The 22009-nt window shown below is 40.6% G+C and overlaps 5 protein-coding genes across 5 annotated transcripts; all 5 read left to right on the top strand.

Moving 5' to 3' along the window:
• Nucleotides 1-4048: 4048 nt before the first annotated feature.
• On the top strand, nucleotides 4049-7788 carry LOC124151322. The gene is made up of 3 exons (XM_046523725.2): nucleotides 4049-4325; nucleotides 5708-5892; nucleotides 6836-7788. The coding sequence occupies exons 1-3, from the start codon at nucleotides 4237-4239 to the stop codon at nucleotides 7540-7542; spliced, it is 981 nt and encodes a 326-aa protein (XP_046379681.2). The 5' UTR covers nucleotides 4049-4236; the 3' UTR covers nucleotides 7543-7788.
• A 663-nt stretch (nucleotides 7789-8451) lies between these two features.
• Nucleotides 8452-11279, top strand: LOC125374599. Its single transcript, XM_048385517.1, has 2 exons — nucleotides 8452-9379; nucleotides 10327-11279. Exons 1-2 carry the CDS (start codon nucleotides 9238-9240, stop codon nucleotides 11031-11033), a joined length of 849 nt encoding a protein of 282 aa, XP_048241474.1. The 5' UTR covers nucleotides 8452-9237; the 3' UTR covers nucleotides 11034-11279.
• Nucleotides 11280-11942: 663 nt separating this feature from the next.
• On the top strand, nucleotides 11943-14770 carry LOC125374603. The gene is made up of 2 exons (XM_048385521.1): nucleotides 11943-12870; nucleotides 13818-14770. Exons 1-2 carry the CDS (start codon nucleotides 12729-12731, stop codon nucleotides 14522-14524), a joined length of 849 nt encoding a protein of 282 aa, XP_048241478.1. The 5' UTR covers nucleotides 11943-12728; the 3' UTR covers nucleotides 14525-14770.
• Nucleotides 14771-15433: 663 nt separating this feature from the next.
• Nucleotides 15434-18261, top strand: LOC125374600. Its single transcript, XM_048385518.1, has 2 exons — nucleotides 15434-16361; nucleotides 17309-18261. The coding sequence occupies exons 1-2, from the start codon at nucleotides 16220-16222 to the stop codon at nucleotides 18013-18015; spliced, it is 849 nt and encodes a 282-aa protein (XP_048241475.1). The 5' UTR covers nucleotides 15434-16219; the 3' UTR covers nucleotides 18016-18261.
• A 735-nt stretch (nucleotides 18262-18996) lies between these two features.
• On the top strand, nucleotides 18997-21752 carry LOC125374606. Its single transcript, XM_048385523.1, has 2 exons — nucleotides 18997-19852; nucleotides 20800-21752. Exons 1-2 carry the CDS (start codon nucleotides 19711-19713, stop codon nucleotides 21504-21506), a joined length of 849 nt encoding a protein of 282 aa, XP_048241480.1. The 5' UTR covers nucleotides 18997-19710; the 3' UTR covers nucleotides 21507-21752.
• Nucleotides 21753-22009: the final 257 nt, after the last annotated feature.

Raw genomic sequence — 22009 nt, 5'->3', positions numbered from 1 at the left:
AGCGTAAAACCAAACTCACTAGGCAACACTGGTAAATCAGTAGAGCTGGTACCAATTAACGGACTTCTCACATGGTCCATGTGGGAATCGAACCCGGGTCTACTGAAGAGTGAGTGAGTGAATTGGGTTTAACTACGCTTTAACAGTATTCCAGTTATATCGCGGCATGTCAGCTTAATGTGGGTGGAAAGCCCGAAGTGATGCGGGTCTCAGACGTCTACCACTTCGGCGAAACCCACGAGCACGGGTATGGTGCTGACAAACCTAGAAACATAATCGGGGCCAACCGGGATTCGAACCCTCATAGCTAGTTTCTGGCGTGCCCAAGGGACGCAACTCTGCACAGCGAATTGCAGCGCCTTAGACGACTGGGCCACCCGTGCCCCCGGGTCTCCCGAAGAGCCAAATTAGCGCCAAGTTGCGCCTCTCCGTATATCTGTCACGAGATGATATAACCCTGCATTTGTCTGGAAATAGAGTGAAAGGATCGCATGCTTCTGTGGCAAAATGACTTCACACATTGTACCCTTACAGAGTGAGTGAGTAATATTTACGTCACATCGGCAATATTTCAACCAAATCTTGACGAGGAATTTTACATTAAGAATTCATATATTTATGTTAATTAAAAACCCGCAATCGATGGACAGTAAAATAACAAGAATATCACAGATTAATATTTAAAACTAGCATACAACCATAAACAGATATCACTATATGTTACAGTATGTAAAAAGGGCTATAGATTTCCAGCAGCTGAAGGTAGATTACCACACTAGGGCCCATGGGGACCTACAGTACCTTTGCTTCATGCATGGACCCCAGCCGGATTTACACCATCCCTTCAGTTGTTGGCGATTATTGACAAATGTAGACAAAGTTAAATGAACATATATTCTACGATTAAAATTGTGGTGGAGAAAAACTACCACGAATGACGTGGTCTTGCATACCCTCTCTGGGGGACACCCGACCAAGGACTAGAATGAATGCAGGCCTTCGGCGTGACTAGATAATTCTTTAACTCAAATTAACAATAATGTCGACAAATACAGGAGGGGGGGAAACCCTGTCCAGACGTAGAAGGGTTATCAACCAGAGTGAGTGAGTGAGTTGCGTTTAACGCCACTTTTTAACAGTATTAGAGTTATATCGCGGCGTGTCAGCTTAATGTGGGAGGAAAGCCCGAAGTGATGCAGGTCTCAGACGTTTACCACTTCGGTGAAACCCACGAGCACGGGTACAGTGCTGACAAACCTAGAAATATAATCGGTGCGTACCGGGATTCGAACCCACAATCATGGCGTACCCAAGGGACGCAACTCTGTATAGCGAATCGCGGCGCCTTAGACGACTGGGCTACCCGTGGCCCCTTGTCACCCAGAGTGCCCAACACGGACAAAACAACACCAAGCAGTATAAGTAGACCGCAGAAGTTATGGTCAGTTTCTGGTGTAAGAAAATGTAATTTGTGTGATAGTAGTGACATTGGTGATGAATTTCAAGCACTTTTCAACTGTAATTATGTACGTGCAACGTTGGCCGGAATTGCATATAAGAAAATCAGCTGTCGTATTCGTATTAATGATGATGATTTAATATGTGCTTCCGATGAATCCGGCATTACACTCGAGACAACCCAGAAAACATTTGAAAAGCAACATTACATGATAATGTGGTCAACATTATTCACAAAGCTTAACAATAACTTTAACTTGAGTGTATACGTATAGAAAGGCTTTGGCAAAACTGACCAGTTCGCCTGTTAACCCTAAGAGAAATATGGGTTTGTTCTCGAAATCGTTAAAGGTATTAACGAGAGATATTAAGATGGGAAAGCGATCGTAACCCAAAAGGTTGGGATTTCCCACTTGTTAGATTCTCAAGCAGACTCGTCTTTCCGAAGAAACTAGGCTTTGTTTTAGGCCAGTGGACACTTGACTCGGAACATGAAGCAGACACGGAAACTAAAACATCAGAAAACTACCAAATTCTCGGCAAGTCTAGATTTCTTCAGATTTAAAAAAATGAAGAGATTTACTGGGCACCTTCTGATTACATATGAAAAGACAATGAACAAAAAATCTTTCAACTATTTACATTTCATATATCAAATGTTAATCTATCCACTTGACCGAGTCAGCTACACCGCTTTATGTAGAAGACCCGTGAAGATCTGCGGCGTTAAACAATAGACAAACAAACAAAAGCTTCACGTATAAACATGAAAGCTTTGTCGGATATTTTACGAGCGCTTCCGGTAAGTCTGATTTCTCACTCGGCGCATTATTACTATCGTGTTTCCAAAGGCACCTGGTGGACTGAGTATTTCTTATAACTAACAGGCCTCGACTGGTGATCCAAATCTTCCGTTGTAGAGGTGAGGTGAGGTGAAATGGGGTTTAACGTCGCGTCCAAGATTATTGCACTTATATAGCGACGTGCATGTACGTGTGTGTGTTTGTGTGGCTGCTTGTACTAGTCCGGACTGATGCCGATTTATAGTGCTAGCACACTGAGATACCATGCCGCAGTTTAACATGAATACCCCACTCAGACACAGTATACTCCGATCGACCAGTCCTTGTTTTAGCCCCTTAATGCCGAGCGCCAGACAGGGTAACAACAAGTACCATATTTAAACGTCTTTTAGGTGACGCGGCAGGGGATCGAACATCGGACCTTCCGCTCTCCGGGCGGACGCTCTACCACTAGACCACGGAGGCGGTCATTCCGCGGTAGAGGATTGTGCACAGTGAAGTCACAGTTCATTACATTCTTTGTGTTTGGGAATTACTCAGTTTAATTCCCCGTTTTGACTAAGCTTTACGTTCATGTTTTCAATGTTGAGCTGTACATTTAGTACATGAGTGTTTAGTTTGATGTTTGCATATTTTAATGCCTCTTTAATGTGGTATATGCTCATTTTATACATATGCACGAAGTCAACATGGGGAGATGTGAACACTATGGCTGCTTGTTTTACTCAAGTGTGGTGAAGTTTATTTTCGCATCGTCAATATACTAGTTCATATACTAGTAGCTACGAAAAGAATGTTTAGATTAAAAGTCCGTGACAGATTATTATTGTTTTGGATTATGAATGCCACTGTCAATAGAGACAATTAAAGCCGAATGATAACCTTCGATGGCTAGATGTGTTTCTTATTTAATGCAAGACCCGTGAAGATCCGGGTAAAGTATAGGTCTTCAGCAACCCATGCTTGCCGTAAGAGGCGACTATGCTTGTCGCAAGAGGCGACTAACGGGATCGGGTGGTCTGGCTGGCTGACTTTGTTGATGCATGTCATCGTATCCAAATTGCCTGGATCGATGGTCATGATATTTACAGACCGCGATCATATAGCTGGAATATTGCTGAGTGCGCGTTTAACAAAAAACAACAACAAACAAACCAATATTTAATACAATGGGCGTATGCACAAGCAACTATACAGCCATAGAATAGATCCCAAAGCTGCATGACACCTATCAGATTAACAGTATATACAACACAAACTTTACGAACAATTATAAATGTTACAATAGCTTATCACTATTTAATTCATTCTTCCGGGGTAGAATAGGTCTTCAGCAACCCATGCTTGCCGTAAAAGGTGACTATGCTTGTCGTAAAAGGCGACTAACGGTATCGGGTGGTCAGGCTCGCTGACTTGGTGGATGCATGTCATCGATCCCAATTGCGTGGATCGATGCTCATGATATTAATCACGGGATTGTCTGGTCCAGACTCGATTATTTACAGACCGCCGTCATATAACTGTAATATTGCTGAGTGCGGCGTTAAACAACAAACCAACCAACCACTATTTCATTCAGTGACACTGCGTAATTCTCTGTAAACTGCATGAATAACGTGAACCAAAGACAAGATTAGGCATATCTCGGTTATTATCAGTTGCCAACTTCATGGCAGATGGCATCTGTGTTTATCTAAAGCCGAAGTAGTCGCCAATTACGATCACTCCGCCAACCACAGATAAGGCGGTGTTATCGCCACCCAAAATTATCCCGGGACCATCTGTTCCATTAAACTCTGCCTGGGTCGGCGTGAGGCACAACATGTCCCGCGTTTCGTTTTGTCGTGCTTAGATACAGTTAACATACATAGATAGTTGAACTACGCGCTTGTACAACAGGCATACCTCTTGATACACGTAGCGCTGAGGCTTGGTCTGGGAAAGGGACAGATACTGACGTGTCAGCACGCTGAAGATGGCCCAGATTTTGAAGAAACTGGCTTTGGCTGCGTTCCGCACACGCGGGCCTATTTGCTCGTATCCTGCTACGCACATTGGACAGAGGTATTACGCAAGAAGATTTTTCAAGACATGTTTTTATTAATTTGTCCCTATTTTTAGCATTCCCATCTTATCTCGCTATTCGAACATATGCTTCCTGGCGGAAGCTGTAATATAACTGGTTGTTTACTTAAACTTTGTTATAGGTTACCGTGAACTGGCTTTCGGCCACCATGAAACCGCATATCGGACCATAAACCAAACTTAGGGTTTCCGCAAGTACCAACCAGTACCAGAATATATACTCGACGGTTGACGATTTTGAATTCCTATTACTAGTCAGGTTATACATTTAATAAAGAAATACATCCTTTTTATATATGTATCCCCGATAAAAGGACATTCGTTATTGACAGAGACCATCTATTATATGGTCTCTGTTATTGAGAAGCACGTACATCTATCTTGATTATGTTCTTAATCTTGACTTCTTCACGCAGAGGCCATATACCGGTATCGCTATATGGTCTCTACTTCACGTTTCCATTTCTACAAGCAAGTCGCAGAATTTGAAACAGTTTATTATATAAGCTGAACTTAATCAACAAATAATATTTTATTTATGGCCCCTCTCATCCTTCAGGGGCGGTCGGGTAGCCTAGTGGTTAAAGCGTTCGCTCGACACGCCGAAGACCCGGGTTCGATTCCCGACATGGGTACAATGTGTGAAGCCCATTTCTGGTGTCCCCCGCCGTGATATTGCTGGAATATTGCTAAAAGCGGCGTAAAACCAAACTCACTCACTCACTCATTCACTCTCATCCTTCACCCACAAAACATGTTTCCCCATTATTTGTATCGATTGTTGTTTGTAAACGGCAACTGGCCTGGATGATGAAGGGTAGTATCTTACCCGCTGAATTAAATCCCCACACCATCGACTGCGCCAGTTCGGATGTGCATATACGTATGGTAAGAAAATAGGCAACGTAACTGTTCTACTTTTCAATTCATGATATTTTCTGGACAGGAAACATTTCACGAAAAGGAGTGAAAATGGAAAGTTATGAATGATTATCAATGTCATTACGATTAAAATGTGAAAATGTATAAGTAAATTTGTTGACATTTCCACTGGACAAACTGAACAATGTATGGAAATTCACATCAAAAAAACAAATCTTAACGCCATAACAGATTACATTTACCAAAGTGGCAGTAAATCAACATATTTAAATTATAACCAACAGCTTTTTGTTTACCTAACATATTCAAAAATTATTAAGAAAGCTGTGTAATGGATGTTTAATTTCATGCATGTTGTGCTGAACGTTTGACCATAAGTATATATTTCATGTAGCCAGTACTGATACTACGTGTAGCAGTGATAACACAACGTCGATACTTAGTTCAATCACTGTTTAGTACAATGAATACAATTTAAGGTTTTCCACTGTACGAGAAGGGGTTGACTATGAGGTTCGACGCATGCGCCGTGAGGACATTCAAAGCCTGTACGAGTTGACGTCGGCCAACCAGTGGAACATGGAGAAAGACTACTTGGAGTGTATTTTCGACACGGACCCCTCTGGACTTGTGGTAGTGGTCACGCCCACTGGGGAAGTTATAGGTACAGCAAACTCCCCACAACAGTAATGTTACTTGTAGATCAGAGTGTTTGAAGAGGGGAAACATTCAGTAGGCGAACAACGCATCTGTTAAATGATAGAAATGACGTCAACTAAACATTAATAGAGAATCTCACCCGAGTGTCTTTTGATATGAATATATAAACACGAGTAGTAAAAGTTTAAAACGCCGATGCTTGCCGAAAAGCTTTAAACTTTTATCAACGAGTGTTGATATATTGTCTGATCTCTAGATCGACCAAGCAATTTCGTCATCGCCTACTTGGTGATTTAACGAAAGTTTTCATTGTAGTTGATATCGCACAATTGTTCCGTGTAAAAAATATGTAAATTACTTACAAGACACCGTCATATAGCTGGAATATGTCTGAGTGTGGCGTTAAACAACATTCAAACATGGCTTTTAATCTTAAAGACACTTCTACTTCACCTTCGGCTAATTATGAAGTGTGGAAGTACACAAATTAGCACACGTTGTCTGTTGTTTAACAACGCACTCAGCAATATTCCAGCTATTTGACGGCGGTCTGAAAAATAATCGAGTTTAGACCAGACAATCCAGTGATTGACATCACGAGCATCGATCCACGCAATTAGGGGACGTTTGGTTTGGTTTGTTGTTTTACGCCGCACTCGACAATATTCCAGCTATATGACGGCGGTCTGTAAATAATCGAGTCTGGACCAGACAATCAAATTAGGATACGATGACATGCTACATGATGCATCAACCAAGTCAGCGAGCCTGACTACCCGATCCCGTTAGTTGCCTCTTACGAAAAGTGCAGTCGCTATTTTACGGCACGCATGGGTTGCTGAAGATTCTACCCCGGATATTCACGGGTCTTAAGTCAGTAGACACAGTAGACCCTCACCCTCATGCATGTAATAAGTTTATACATATGTAGTCTTTCATTTATTCAGGGCACAATGGCATTTTGTCACACAGTGACACGTTTGCTTCGTCGGGAATGAACATTGTCAAAGAAGAATACCGTGGAAAGGGCATAGGAAAGATACTGTTTCGGTCCGTCATGGATGTCATGAAACATCGCAACGTTGGAGGAACAGCCCTGTCCAACAGAATCACGTTCTATGAACAATTTGGATGGACAATCCCATCGTTTACATTCCACTATAACATGGGACCAGTAAATCCGGATTTCGTGAAGGAAGCGAGTACAGGAGATTTTGATATCATCCCAGTAGAAGACGTCAATTTTGATGACGTTGTTACATTCGACGCCGACATTCATACATTGCCGAGACCCTCCTATATGAGAAACTGGGCTTTATTTAAAAAGGCAAAGACGTTTGTTGCCGTTCAGAATGGAAAGATATGTGGATATGGGGTACTGAGAGCAGCGGATATTGGCTTTCGTATGTATCCACTTTTTGCCGACAGTGACAAAATTGCTCATGCCTTGTTTTGTAAACTGGCTTCTTTTGTGCCAGAAAACGGAGAGGTCATTTTCACTCAGCCGGTTGAAAACAAGATGGCTTGCGAGTTCGTTCAAGCCAACAAGTTTAAGTTTTATCTTTCCATGACGAGATTGTACAATAAACATGACATTAATGTTGACATTAATAGGGTCTATTCGGTTTCATCCACGGAATATGCAATTGTGTGACGTGGGGATGATCATCGTGATGTACATATACATACAATTACAATGTTAAGCTCACCTTAACAGAAGGTTATTGACCGACCTTATGTCACCAGGAAACAAATTTCCATACCCTAAGGCCATGGTCCTTAAATTTCATATAGTTTAATAGAAAGCATAACATTCAGGTTAATGACAGAGCATCGTGTTTTATACTTCTTGTCAATTTCTACTCCATATGGCTCTGAAATAAAAGAAATATGACATGTCTTCAGTATTTTGAGTATTTTCTGAAAGTTAACAACCTTTGACCTTATGTACAGTTTTCCAAATATTAGGTTTGCCCTCTATGACATGCTTTAATGTAGCATGTGTAATCAATACACAGAGTTAGAATGTCTGCAGAAACGAATACCAATCTCACTCAAATCAGATCTTAGTTCTCGCTACCGCTAAACAAAGATCTGAGGACATCCCATCACGGGTCATGTCAGACCGACCTTGCGCGAACTTTGATCGACCAATGGAATGACTGACGAGAAGTCGACATTAGCCAGTCAGAAGGCAGCTTACTCGTGTTTTACGGCACTAATTTCAAATTGGCGACTACGCTTCGAAACATATTTTGACAAATTCTCGATTAAAAATTTGAAACCTGAACAAAAGAACATTCTCGAATGGCTACTAGATGGTCGAGATTGTATGGATTCAGTCGTTAACCTCGTAACTATCGTTCGGAATACCCCGTGTAAAAAGTTTTCGGGGTTGCATGATAAGAAATCACATTCCGACTGTCACTTTCATGATCTGGTAAGCTACGCTCTGATTGGTCGGGTGAAAGGTCCTTCTGACGTGACCCCTAATTGGATGTCCTCAGATCTTTGTTTAGCGGTAGCAAGAACTAACATCTGATTTTAATGAGATTGAAAGACCCGGATTCGATTCCCGACATGGGTACAATGTGTGAAGCCCATTTCTGGTGTCCCCCGCCGTGATATTGCTGGAATATTGCTAAAAGCGGCGTAAAACCAAACTCACTCACTCACTCTCATCCTTCACCCACAAAACATGTTTCCCCATTATTTGTATCGATTGTTGTTTGTAAACGGCAACTGGCCTGGATGATGAAGGTAGTATCTTACCCGCTGAATTAAATCCCCACACCATCGACTGCGCCAGTTCGGATGTGCATATACGTATGGTAAGAAAATAGGCAACGTAACTGTTCTACTTTTCAATTCATGATATTTTCTGGACAGGAAACATTTCACGAAAAGGAGTGAAAATGGAAAGTTATGAATGAATAGTAATGTCATTGCGATTGAAATGTGAAAATGTATAAGTACATTTGTTGACATTTCCACTGGACAAACTGAACAATATATGGAAATTCACATCATAAATATACAAATCTTAACGCCATAACAGATTACATTTACCAAAGTGGCAGTAAATCAACATATTTAAATTATAACCAACAGCTTTTTGTTTTCCTTAAATATTTAAAAATTATTAAGAAAGCTGTGAAATTGATGTTTAATTTCATGCATGTTGTGCTGAACGTTTGACCATAAGTATATATTTCATGTAGCCAGTACTGATACTACGTGTAGCAGTGATAACACAGCGTCGATACTTAGTTCAATCACTGTTTAATACAATGAATACAACTTAAGGTTTTCCACTGTACGAGAAGGGGTTGACTATGAGGTTCGACGCATGCGCCGTGAGGACATTCAAAGCCTGTACGAGTTGACGTCGGCCAACCAGTGGAACATGGAGAAAGACTACTTGGAGTGTATTTTCGACACGGACCCCTCTGGACTTGTGGTAGTGGTCACGCCCACTGGGGAAGTTATAGGTACAGCAAACTCCCCACAACAGTAATGTTACTTGTAGATCAGAGTGTTTGAAGAGGGGAAACATTCAGTAGGCGAACAACGCATCTGTTTAATGATAGAAATAACGTCAACTAAACATTAATAGAGAATCTCACCCGAGTGTCTTTTGATATGAATATATAAACACGAGTAGTAAAAGTTTAAAACGCCGATGCTTGCCGAAAAGCTTTAAACTTTTATCAACGAGTGTTGATATATTGTCTGATCTCTAGATCGACCAAGCAATTTCGTCATTACTTGCCTACTTGGTGATTTAACGAAAGTTTTCATTGTAGTTGATATCGCACAATTGTTCCGTGTTATAAATATGTAGATTACTTAAAAAACACCGTCATATAGCTGGAATATATCTAAGTGTGGCGTTAAACAACATTCAAACATGGCTTTTAATCTTAAAGACACTTTTACTTCACCTTCGGCTAATTATGAAGTGTGGAAGTACACAAATTAGCACACGTTGTCTGTTGTTTAACACCACACTCAGCAATATTCCAGCTATTTGACAGCGGTCTGAAAAATAATCGAGTCTAGACCAGACAATCCAGTGATTGACATCACGAGCATCGATCCACGCAATTAGGAGACGTTTGGTTTGGTTTGTTGTTTTACGCCGCACTCGACAATATTCCAGCTATATGCCGGCGGTCTGTAAATAATCGAGCCTGGACCAGACAATCAAATTAGGATACGATGACATGCTACATGATGCATCAACCAAGTCAGCGAGCCTGACTACCCGATCCCGTTAGTTGCCTCTTACGACAAGTACAGTCGCTATTTTACGGCACGCATGGGTTGCTGAAGATTCTACCCCGGATATTCACGGGTCTTAAATCAGTAGACACAGTAGACCCTCACCCTCATGCATGTAATAAGTTGATACTTTTGTAGTCTTTCATTTATTCAGGGCACAATGGCATTCTGTCACACAGTGACACGTTTGCTTCGTCGGGAATGAACGTTGTCAAAGAAGAATACCGTGGAAAGGGCATAGGAAAGATACTGTTTCGGTCCGTCATGGATGTCATGAAACATCGCAACGTTGGAGGAACAGCCCTTTCCAACAGAATCACGTTCTATGAACAATTTGGATGGACCATCCCATCGTTTACATTCCACTATAACATGGGACCAGTAAATCCGGATTTCGTGAAGGAAGCGAGTAAAGGAGATTTTGATATCATCCCAGTAGAAGACGTCAATTTTGATGACGTTGTTACATACGACGCAGACATTCATACATTGCCGAGACCCTCCTATATGAGAAACTGGGCTTTATTTAAAAAGGCAAAGACGTTTGTTGCCGTTCAGAATGGAAAGATATGTGGATATGGGGTACTGAGAGCAGCGGATATTGGCTTTCGTATGTATCCACTTTTTGCCGACAGTGACAAAATTGCTCATGCCTTGTTTTGTAAACTGGCTTCTTTTGTGCCAGAAAACGGAGAGGTCATTTTCACTCAGCCGGTTGAAAACAAGATGGCTTGCGAGTTCGTTCAAGCCAACAAGTTTAAGTTTTATCTTTCCATGACGAGATTGTACAATAAACATGACATTAATGTTGACATTAATAGGGTCTATTCGGTTTCATCCACGGAATATGCAATTGTGTGACGTGGGGATGATCATCGTGATGTACATATACATACAATTACAATGTTAAGCTCACCTTAACAGAAGGTTATTGACCGACCTTATGTCACCAGGAAACAAATTTCCATACCCTAAGGCCATGGTCCTTAAATTTCATATAGTTTAATAGAAAGCATAACATTCAGGTTAATGACAGAGCATCGTGTTTTATACTTCTTGTCAATTTCTACTCCATATGGCTCTGAAATAAAAGAAATATGACATGTCTTCAGTATTTTGAGTATTTTCTGAAAGTTAACAACCTTTGACCTTATGTACAGTTTTCCAAATATTAGGTTTGCCCTCTATGACATGCTTTAATGTAGCATGTGTAATCAATACACAGAGTTAGAATGTCTGCAGAAACGAATACCAATCTCACTCAAATCAGATCTTAGTTCTCGCTACCGCTAAACAAAGATCTGAGGACATCCCATCACGGGTCATGTCAGACCGACCTTGCGCGAACTTTGATCGACCAATGGAATGACTGACGAGAAGTCGACATTAGCCAGTCAGAAGGCAGCTTACTCGTGTTTTACGGCACTAATTTCAAATTGGCGACTACGCTTCGAAACATATTTTGACAAATTCTCGATTAAAAATTTGAAACCTGAACAAAAGAACATTCTCGAATGGCTACTAGATGGTCGAGATTGTATGGATTCAGTCGTTAACCTCGTAACTATCGTTCGGAATACCCCGTGTAAAAAGTTTTCGGGGTTGCATGATAAGAAATCACATTCCGACTGTCACTTTCATGATCTGGTAAGCTACGCTCTGATTGGTCGGGTGAAAGGTCCTTCTGACGTGACCCCTAATTGGATGTCCTCAGATCTTTGTTTAGCGGTAGCAAGAACTAACATCTGATTTTAATGAGATTGAAAGACCCGGATTCGATTCCCGACATGGGTACAATGTGTGAAGCCCATTTCTGGTGTCCCCCGCCGTGATATTGCTGGAATATTGCTAAAAGCGGCGTAAAACCAAACTCACTCACTCACTCTCATCCTTCACCCACAAAACATGTTTCCCCATTATTTGTATCGATTGTTGTTTGTAAACGGCAACTGGCCTGGATGATGAAGGTAGTATCTTACCCGCTGAATTAAATCCCCACACCATCGACTGCGCCAGTTCGGATGTGCATATACGTATGGTAAGAAAATAGGCAACGTAACTGTTCTACTTTTCAATTCATGATATTTTCTGGACAGGAAACATTTCACGAAAAGGAGTGAAAATGGAAAGTTATGAATGAATAGTAATGTCATTGCGATTGAAATGTGAAAATGTATAAGTACATTTGTTGACATTTCCACTGGACAAACTGAACAATATATGGAAATTCACATCATAAATATACAAATCTTAACGCCATAACAGATTACATTTACCAAAGTGGCAGTAAATCAACATATTTAAATTATAACCAACAGCTTTTTGTTTTCCTTAAATATTTAAAAATTATTAAGAAAGCTGTGAAATTGATGTTTAATTTCATGCATGTTGTGCTGAACGTTTGACCATAAGTATATATTTCATGTAGCCAGTACTGATACTACGTGTAGCAGTGATAACACAGCGTCGATACTTAGTTCAATCACTGTTTAATACAATGAATACAACTTAAGGTTTTCCACTGTACGAGAAGGGGTTGACTATGAGGTTCGACGCATGCGCCGTGAGGACATTCAAAGCCTGTACGAGTTGACGTCGGCCAACCAGTGGAACATGGAGAAAGACTACTTGGAGTGTATTTTCGACACGGACCCCTCTGGACTTGTGGTAGTGGTCACGCCCACTGGGGAAGTTATAGGTACAGCAAACTCCCCACAACAGTAATGTTACTTGTAGATCAGAGTGTTTGAAGAGGGGAAACATTCAGTAGGCGAACAACGCATCTGTTTAATGATAGAAATAACGTCAACTAAACATTAATAGAGAATCTCACCCGAGTGTCTTTTGATATGAATATATAAACACGAGTAGTAAAAGTTTAAAACGCCGACGCTTGCCGAAAAGCTTTAAACTTTTATCAACGAGTGTTGATATATTGTCTGATCTCTAGATCGACCAAGCAATTTCGTCATTACTTGCCTACTTGGTGATTTAACGAAAGTTTTCATTGTAGTTGATATCGCACAATTGTTCCGTGTTATAAATATGTAGATTACTTAAAAAACACCGTCATATAGCTGGAATATATCTAAGTGTGGCGTTAAACAACATTCAAACATGGCTTTTAATCTTAAAGACACTTTTACTTCACCTTCGGCTAATTATGAAGTGTGGAAGTACACAAATTAGCACACGTTGTCTGTTGTTTAACACCACACTCAGCAATATTCCAGCTATTTGACAGCGGTCTGAAAAATAATCGAGTCTAGACCAGACAATCCAGTGATTGACATCACGAGCATCGATCCACGCAATTAGGAGACGTTTGGTTTGGTTTGTTGTTTTACGCCGCACTCGACAATATTCCAGCTATATGCCGGCGGTCTGTAAATAATCGAGTCTGGACCAGACAATCAAATTAGGATACGATGACATGCTACATGATGCATCAACCAAGTCAGCGAGCCTGACTACCCGATCCCGTTAGTTGCCTCTTACGACAAGTACAGTCGCTATTTTACGGCACGCATGGGTTGCTGAAGATTCTACCCCGGATATTCACGGGTCTTAAATCAGTAGACACAGTAGACCCTCACCCTCATGCATGTAATAAGTTGATACTTTTGTAGTCTTTCATTTATTCAGGGCACAATGGCATTCTGTCACACAGTGACACGTTTGCTTCGTCGGGAATGAACGTTGTCAAAGAAGAATACCGTGGAAAGGGCATAGGAAAGATACTGTTTCGGTCCGTCATGGATGTCATGAAACATCGCAACGTTGGAGGAACAGCCCTTTCCAACAGAATCACGTTCTATGAACAATTTGGATGGACCATCCCATCGTTTACATTCCACTATAACATGGGACCAGTAAATCCGGATTTCGTGAAGGAAGCGAGTAAAGGAGATTTTGATATCATCCCAGTAGAAGACGTCAATTTTGATGACGTTGTTACATACGACGCAGACATTCATACATTGCCGAGACCCTCCTATATGAGAAACTGGGCTTTATTTAAAAAGGCAAAGACGTTTGTTGCCGTTCAGAATGGAAAGATATGTGGATATGGGGTACTGAGAGCAGCGGATATTGGCTTTCGTATGTATCCACTTTTTGCCGACAGTGACAAAATTGCTCATGCCTTGTTTTGTAAACTGGCTTCTTTTGTGCCAGAAAACGGAGAGGTCATTTTCACTCAGCCGGTTGAAAACAAGATGGCTTGCGAGTTCGTTCAAGCCAACAAGTTTAAGTTTTATCTTTCCATGACGAGATTGTACAATAAACATGACATTAATGTTGACATTAATAGGGTCTATTCGGTTTCATCCACGGAATATGCAATTGTGTGACGTGGGGATGATCATCGTGATGTACATATACATACAATTACAATGTTAAGCTCACCTTAACAGAAGGTTATTGACCGACCTTATGTCACCAGGAAACAAATTTCCATACCCTAAGGCCATGGTCCTTAAATTTCATATAGTTTAATAGAAAGCATAACATTCAGGTTAATGACAGAGCATCGTGTTTTATACTTCTTGTCAATTTCTACTCCATATGGCTCTGAAATAAAAGAAATATGACATGTCTTCAGTATTTTGAGTATTTTCTGAAAGTTAACAACCTTTGACCTTATGTACAGTTTTCCAAATATTAGGTTTGCCCTCTATGACATGCTTTAATGTAGCATGTGTAATCAATACACAGAGTTAGAATGTCTGCAGAAACGAATACCAATCTCACTCAAATCAGATCTTAGTTCTCGCTACCGCTAAACAAAGATCTGAGGACATCCCATCACGGGTCATGTCAGACCGACCTTGCGCGAACTTTGATCGACCAATGGAATGACTGACGAGAAGTCGACATTAGCCAGTCAGAAGGCAGCTTACTCGTGTTTTACGGCACTAATTTCAAATTGGCGACTACGCTTCGAAACATATTTTGACAAATTCTCGATTAAAAATTTGAAACCTGAACAAAAGAACATTCTCGAATGGCTACTAGATGGTCGAGATTGTATGGATTCAGTCGTTAACCTCGTAACTATCGTTCGGAATACCCCGTGTAAAAAGTTTTCGGGGTTGCATGATAAGAAATCACATTCCGACTGTCACTTTCATGATCTGGTAAGCTACGCTCTGATTGGTCGGGTGAAAGGTCCTTCTGACGTGACCCCTAATTGGATGTCCTCAGATCTTTGTTTAGCGGTAGCAAGAACTAACATCTGATTTTAATGAGATTGAAAGACCCGGATTCGATTCCCGACATGGGTACAATGTGTGAAGCCCATTTCTGGTGTCCCCCGCCGTGATATTGCTGGAATATTGCTAAAAGCGGCGTAAAACCAAACTCACTCACTCACTCTCATCCTTCACCCACAAAACATGTTTCCCCATTATTTGTATCGATTGTTGTTTGTAAACGGCAACTGGCCTGGATGATGAAGGTAGTATCTTACCCGCTGAATTAAATCCCCACACCATCGACTGCGCCAGTTCGGATGTGCATATACGTATGGTAAGAAAATAGGCAACGTAACTGTTCTACTTTTCAATTCATGATATTTTCTGGACAGGAAACATTTCACGAAAAGGAGTGAAAATGGAAAGTTATGAATGAATAGTAATGTCATTGCGATTGAAATGTGAAAATGTATAAGTACATTTGTTGACATTTCCACTGGACAAACTGAACAATATATGGAAATTCACATCATAAATATACAAATCTTAACGCCATAACAGATTACATTTACCAAAGTGGCAGTAAATCAACATATTTAAATTATAACCAACAGCTTTTTGTTTTCCTTAAATATTTAAAAATTATTAAGAAAGCTGTGAAATTGATGTTTAATTTCATGCATGTTGTGCTGAACGTTTGACCATAAGTATATATTTCATGTAGCCAGTACTGATACTACGTGTAGCAGTGATAACACAGCGTCGATACTTAGTTCAATCACTGTTTAATACAATGAATACAACTTAAGGTTTTCCACTGTACGAGAAGGGGTTGACTATGAGGTTCGACGCATGCGCCGTGAGGACATTCAAAGCCTGTACGAGTTGACGTCGGCCAACCAGTGGAACATGGAGAAAGACTACTTGGAGTGTATTTTCGACACGGACCCCTCTGGACTTGTGGTAGTGGTCACGCCCACTGGGGAAGTTATAGGTACAGCAAACTCCCCACAACAGTAATGTTACTTGTAGATCAGAGTGTTTGAAGAGGGGAAACATTCAGTAGGCGAACAACGCATCTGTTTAATGATAGAAATAACGTCAACTAAACATTAATAGAGAATCTCACCCGAGTGTCTTTTGATATGAATATATAAACACGAGTAGTAAAAGTTTAAAACGCCGATGCTTGCCGAAAAGCTTTAAACTTTTATCAACGAGTGTTGATATATTGTCTGATCTCTAGATCGACCAAGCAATTTCGTCATTACTTGCCTACTTGGTGATTTAACGAAAGTTTTCATTGTAGTTGATATCGCACAATTGTTCCGTGTTATAAATATGTAGATTACTTAAAAAACACCGTCATATAGCTGGAATATATCTAAGTGTGGCGTTAAACAACATTCAAACATGGCTTTTAATCTTAAAGACACTTTTACTTCACCTTCGGCTAATTATGAAGTGTGGAAGTACACAAATTAGCACACGTTGTCTGTTGTTTAACACCACACTCAGCAATATTCCAGCTATTTGACAGCGGTCTGAAAAATAATCGAGTCTAGACCAGACAATCCAGTGATTGACATCACGAGCATCGATCCACGCAATTAGGAGACGTTTGGTTTGGTTTGTTGTTTTACGCCGCACTCGACAATATTCCAGCTATATGCCGGCGGTCTGTAAATAATCGAGTCTGGACCAGACAATCAAATTAGGATACGATGACATGCTACATGATGCATCAACCAAGTCAGCGAGCCTGACTACCCGATCCCGTTAGTTGCCTCTTACGACAAGTACAGTCGCTATTTTACGGCACGCATGGGTTGCTGAAGATTCTACCCCGGATATTCACGGGTCTTAAATCAGTAGACACAGTAGACCCTCACCCTCATGCATGTAATAAGTTGATACTTTTGTAGTCTTTCATTTATTCAGGGCACAATGGCATTCTGTCACACAGTGACACGTTTGCTTCGTCGGGAATGAACGTTGTCAAAGAAGAATACCGTGGAAAGGGCATAGGAAAGATACTGTTTCGGTCCGTCATGGATGTCATGAAACATCGCAACGTTGGAGGAACAGCCCTTTCCAACAGAATCACGTTCTATGAACAATTTGGATGGACCATCCCATCGTTTACATTCCACTATAACATGGGACCAGTAAATCCGGATTTCGTGAAGGAAGCGAGTAAAGGAGATTTTGATATCATCCCAGTAGAAGACGTCAATTTTGATGACGTTGTTACATACGACGCAGACATTCATACATTGCCGAGACCCTCCTATATGAGAAACTGGGCTTTATTTAAAAAGGCAAAGACGTTTGTTGCCGTTCAGAATGGAAAGATATGTGGATATGGGGTACTGAGAGCAGCGGATATTGGCTTTCGTATGTATCCACTTTTTGCCGACAGTGACAAAATTGCTCATGCCTTGTTTTGTAAACTGGCTTCTTTTGTGCCAGAAAACGGAGAGGTCATTTTCACTCAGCCGGTTGAAAACAAGATGGCTTGCGAGTTCGTTCAAGCCAACAAGTTTAAGTTTTATCTTTCCATGACGAGATTGTACAATAAACATGACATTAATGTTGACATTAATAGGGTCTATTCGGTTTCATCCACGGAATATGCAATTGTGTGACGTGGGGATGATCATCGTGATGTACATATACATACAATTACAATGTTAAGCTCACCTTAACAGAAGGTTATTGACCGACCTTATGTCACCAGGAAACAAATTTCCATACCCTAAGGCCATGGTCCTTAAATTTCATATAGTTTAATAGAAAGCATAACATTCAGGTTAATGACAGAGCATCGTGTTTTATACTTCTTGTCAATTTCTACTCCATATGGCTCTGAAATAAAAGAAATATGACATGTCTTCAGTATTTTGAGTATTTTCTGAAAGTTAACAACCTTTGACCTTATGTACAGTTTTCCAAATATTAGGTTTGCCCTCTATGACATGCTTTAATGTAGCATGTGTAATCAATACACAGAGTTAGAATGTCTGCAGAAACGAATACCAATCTCACTCAAATCAGATCTTAGTTCTCGCTACCGCTAAACAAAGATCTGAGGACATCCCATCACGGGTCATGTCAGACCGACCTTGCGCGAACTTTGATCGACCAATGGAATGACTGACGAGAAGTCGACATTAGCCAGTCAGAAGGCAGCTTACTCGTGTTTTACGGCACTAATTTCAAATTGGCGACTACGCTTCGAAACATATTTTGACAAATTCTCGATTAAAAATTTGAAACCTGAACAAAAGAACATTCTCGAATGGCTACTAGATGGTCGAGATTGTATGGATTCAGTCGTTAACCTCGTAACTATCGTTCGGAATACCCCGTGTAAAAAGTTTTCGGGGTTGCATGATAAGAAATCACATTCCGACTGTCACTTTCATGATCTGGTAAGCTACGCTCTGATTGGTCGGGTGAAAGGTCCTTCTGACGTGACCCCTAATTGGATGTCCTCAGATCTTTGTTTAGCGGTAGCAAGAACTAACATCTGATTTTAATGAGATTGAAAGACCCGGATTCGATTCCCGACATGGGTACAATGTGTGAAGCCCATTTCTGGTGTCCCCCGCGGTGATATTGCTGGAATATTGCTAAAAGCGGCGTAAAACCAAACTCACTCACTCACTCTCATCCTTCACCCACAAAACATGTTTCCCCATTATTTGTATCGATTGTTGTTTGTAAACGGCAACTGGCCTGGATGATGAAGGTAGTATCTTACCCGCTGAATTAAATCCCCACACCATCGACTGCGCCAGTTCGGATGTGCATATACGTATGGTAAGAAAATAGGCAACGTAACTGTTCTACTTTTCAATTCATGATATTTTCTGGACAGGAAACATTTCACGAAAAGGAGTGAAAATGGAAAGTTATGAATGAATAGTAATGTCATTGCGATTGAAATGTGAAAATGTATAAGTACATTTGTTGACATTTCCACTGGACAAACTGAACAATATATGGAAATTCACATCATAAATATACAAATCTTAACGCCATAACAGATTACATTTACCAAAGTGGCAGTAAATCAACATATTTAAATTATAACCAACAGCTTTTTGTTTTCCTTAAATATTTAAAAATTATTAAGAAAGCTGTGAAATTGATGTTTAATTTCATGCATGTTGTGCTGAACGTTTGACCATAAGTATATATTTCATGTAGCCAGTACTGATACTACGTGTAGCAGTGATAACACAGCGTCGATACTTAGTTCAATCACTGTTTAATACAATGAATACAACTTAAGGTTTTCCACTGTACGAGAAGGGGTTGACTATGAGGTTCGACGCATGCGCCGTGAGGACATTCAAAGCCTGTACGAGTTGACGTCGGCCAACCAGTGGAACATGGAGAAAGACTACTTGGAGTGTATTTTCGACACGGACCCCTCTGGACTTGTGGTAGTGGTCACGCCCACTGGGGAAGTTATAGGTACAGCAAACTCCCCACAACAGTAATGTTACTTGTAGATCAGAGTGTTTGAAGAGGGGAAACATTCAGTAGGCGAACAACGCATCTGTTTAATGATAGAAATAACGTCAACTAAACATTAATAGAGAATCTCACCCGAGTGTCTTTTGATATGAATATATAAACACGAGTAGTAAAAGTTTAAAACGCCGACGCTTGCCGAAAAGCTTTAAACTTTTATCAACGAGTGTTGATATATTGTCTGATCTCTAGATCGACCAAGCAATTTCGTCATTACTTGCCTACTTGGTGATTTAACGAAAGTTTTCATTGTAGTTGATATCGCACAATTGTTCCGTGTTATAAATATGTAGATTACTTAAAAAACACCGTCATATAGCTGGAATATATCTAAGTGTGGCGTTAAACAACATTCAAACATGGCTTTTAATCTTAAAGACACTTTTACTTCACCTTCGGCTAATTATGAAGTGTGGAAGTACACAAATTAGCACACGTTGTCTGTTGTTTAACACCACACTCAGCAATATTCCAGCTATTTGACAGCGGTCTGAAAAATAATCGAGTCTAGACCAGACAATCCAGTGATTGACATCACGAGCATCGATCCACGCAATTAGGAGACGTTTGGTTTGGTTTGTTGTTTTACGCCGCACTCGACAATATTCCAGCTATATGCCGGCGGTCTGTAAATAATCGAGTCTGGACCAGACAATCAAATTAGGATACGATGACATGCTACATGATGCATCAACCAAGTCAGCGAGCCTGACTACCCGATCCCGTTAGTTGCCTCTTACGACAAGTACAGTCGCTATTTTACGGCACGCATGGGTTGCTGAAGATTCTACCCCGGATATTCACGGGTCTTAAATCAGTAGACACAGTAGACCCTCACCCTCATGCATGTAATAAGTTGATACTTTTGTAGTCTTTCATTTATTCAGGGCACAATGGCATTCTGTCACACAGTGACACGTTTGCTTCGTCGGGAATGAACGTTGTCAAAGAAGAATACCGTGGAAAGGGCATAGGAAAGATACTGTTTCGGTCCGTCATGGATGTCATGAAACATCGCAACGTTGGAGGAACAGCCCTTTCCAACAGAATCACGTTCTATGAACAATTTGGATGGACCATCCCATCGTTTACATTCCACTATAACATGGGACCAGTAAATCCGGATTTCGTGAAGGAAGCGAGTAAAGGAGATTTTGATATCATCCCAGTAGAAGACGTCAATTTTGATGACGTTGTTACATACGACGCAGACATTCATACATTGCCGAGACCCTCCTATATGAGAAACTGGGCTTTATTTAAAAAGGCAAAGACGTTTGTTGCCGTTCAGAATGGAAAGATATGTGGATATGGGGTACTGAGAGCAGCGGATATTGGCTTTCGTATGTATCCACTTTTTGCCGACAGTGACAAAATTGCTCATGCCTTGTTTTGTAAACTGGCTTCTTTTGTGCCAGAAAACGGAGAGGTCATTTTCACTCAGCCGGTTGAAAACAAGATGGCTTGCGAGTTCGTTCAAGCCAACAAGTTTAAGTTTTATCTTTCCATGACGAGATTGTACAATAAACATGACATTAATGTTGACATTAATAGGGTCTATTCGGTTTCATCCACGGAATATGCAATTGTGTGACGTGGGGATGATCATCGTGATGTACATATACATACAATTACAATGTTAAGCTCACCTTAACAGAAGGTTATTGACCGACCTTATGTCACCAGGAAACAAATTTCCATACCCTAAGGCCATGGTCCTTAAATTTCATATAGTTTAATAGAAAGCATAACATTCAGGTTAATGACAGAGCATCGTGTTTTATACTTCTTGTCAATTTCTACTCCATATGGCTCTGAAATAAAAGAAATATGACATGTCTTCAGTATTTTGAGTATTTTCTGAAAGTTAACAACCTTTGACCTTATGTACAGTTTTCCAAATATTAGGTTTGCCCTCTATGACATGCTTTAATGTAGCATGTGTAATCAATACACAGAGTTAGAATGTCTGCAGAAACGAATACCAATCTCACTCAAATCAGATCTTAGTTCTCGCTACCGCTAAACAAAGATCTGAGGACATCCCATCACGGGTCATGTCAGACCGACCTTGCGCGAACTTTGATCGACCAATGG

This window comes from Haliotis rufescens, unplaced genomic scaffold (genome assembly GCF_023055435.1).
Source record: "Haliotis rufescens isolate VD_foot unplaced genomic scaffold, xgHalRufe1.0.p SCAF_6, whole genome shotgun sequence".
In the NCBI taxonomy this organism is placed as follows: domain Eukaryota; kingdom Metazoa; phylum Mollusca; class Gastropoda; order Lepetellida; family Haliotidae; genus Haliotis; species Haliotis rufescens.
This window is presented reverse-complemented; position numbering and strand designations above follow the sequence as displayed.

Excerpts from the sequence above, each read along its gene's own strand:
- LOC125374606 (XM_048385523.1), top strand. The coding sequence starts at position 19,711 with ATGCGCCGTGAGGACATTCAAAGCCTGTACGAGTTGACGTCGGCCAAC. Across the intron at positions 19,853-20,799 it reads GCCCACTGGGGAAGTTATAG|GGCACAATGGCATTCTGTCA; the intron begins GTACAGCAAACT and ends TCATTTATTCAG.
- LOC125374603 (XM_048385521.1), top strand. The coding sequence starts at position 12,729 with ATGCGCCGTGAGGACATTCAAAGCCTGTACGAGTTGACGTCGGCCAAC. Across the intron at positions 12,871-13,817 it reads GCCCACTGGGGAAGTTATAG|GGCACAATGGCATTCTGTCA; the intron begins GTACAGCAAACT and ends TCATTTATTCAG.
- LOC125374599 (XM_048385517.1), top strand. The coding sequence starts at position 9,238 with ATGCGCCGTGAGGACATTCAAAGCCTGTACGAGTTGACGTCGGCCAAC. Across the intron at positions 9,380-10,326 it reads GCCCACTGGGGAAGTTATAG|GGCACAATGGCATTCTGTCA; the intron begins GTACAGCAAACT and ends TCATTTATTCAG.
- LOC124151322 (XM_046523725.2), top strand. The coding sequence starts at position 4,237 with ATGGCCCAGATTTTGAAGAAACTGGCTTTGGCTGCGTTCCGCACACGC. Across the intron at positions 4,326-5,707 it reads GCTACGCACATTGGACAGAG|GTTTTCCACTGTACGAGAAG; the intron begins GTATTACGCAAG and ends ATACAATTTAAG. Across the intron at positions 5,893-6,835 it reads GCCCACTGGGGAAGTTATAG|GGCACAATGGCATTTTGTCA; the intron begins GTACAGCAAACT and ends TCATTTATTCAG.
- LOC125374600 (XM_048385518.1), top strand. The coding sequence starts at position 16,220 with ATGCGCCGTGAGGACATTCAAAGCCTGTACGAGTTGACGTCGGCCAAC. Across the intron at positions 16,362-17,308 it reads GCCCACTGGGGAAGTTATAG|GGCACAATGGCATTCTGTCA; the intron begins GTACAGCAAACT and ends TCATTTATTCAG.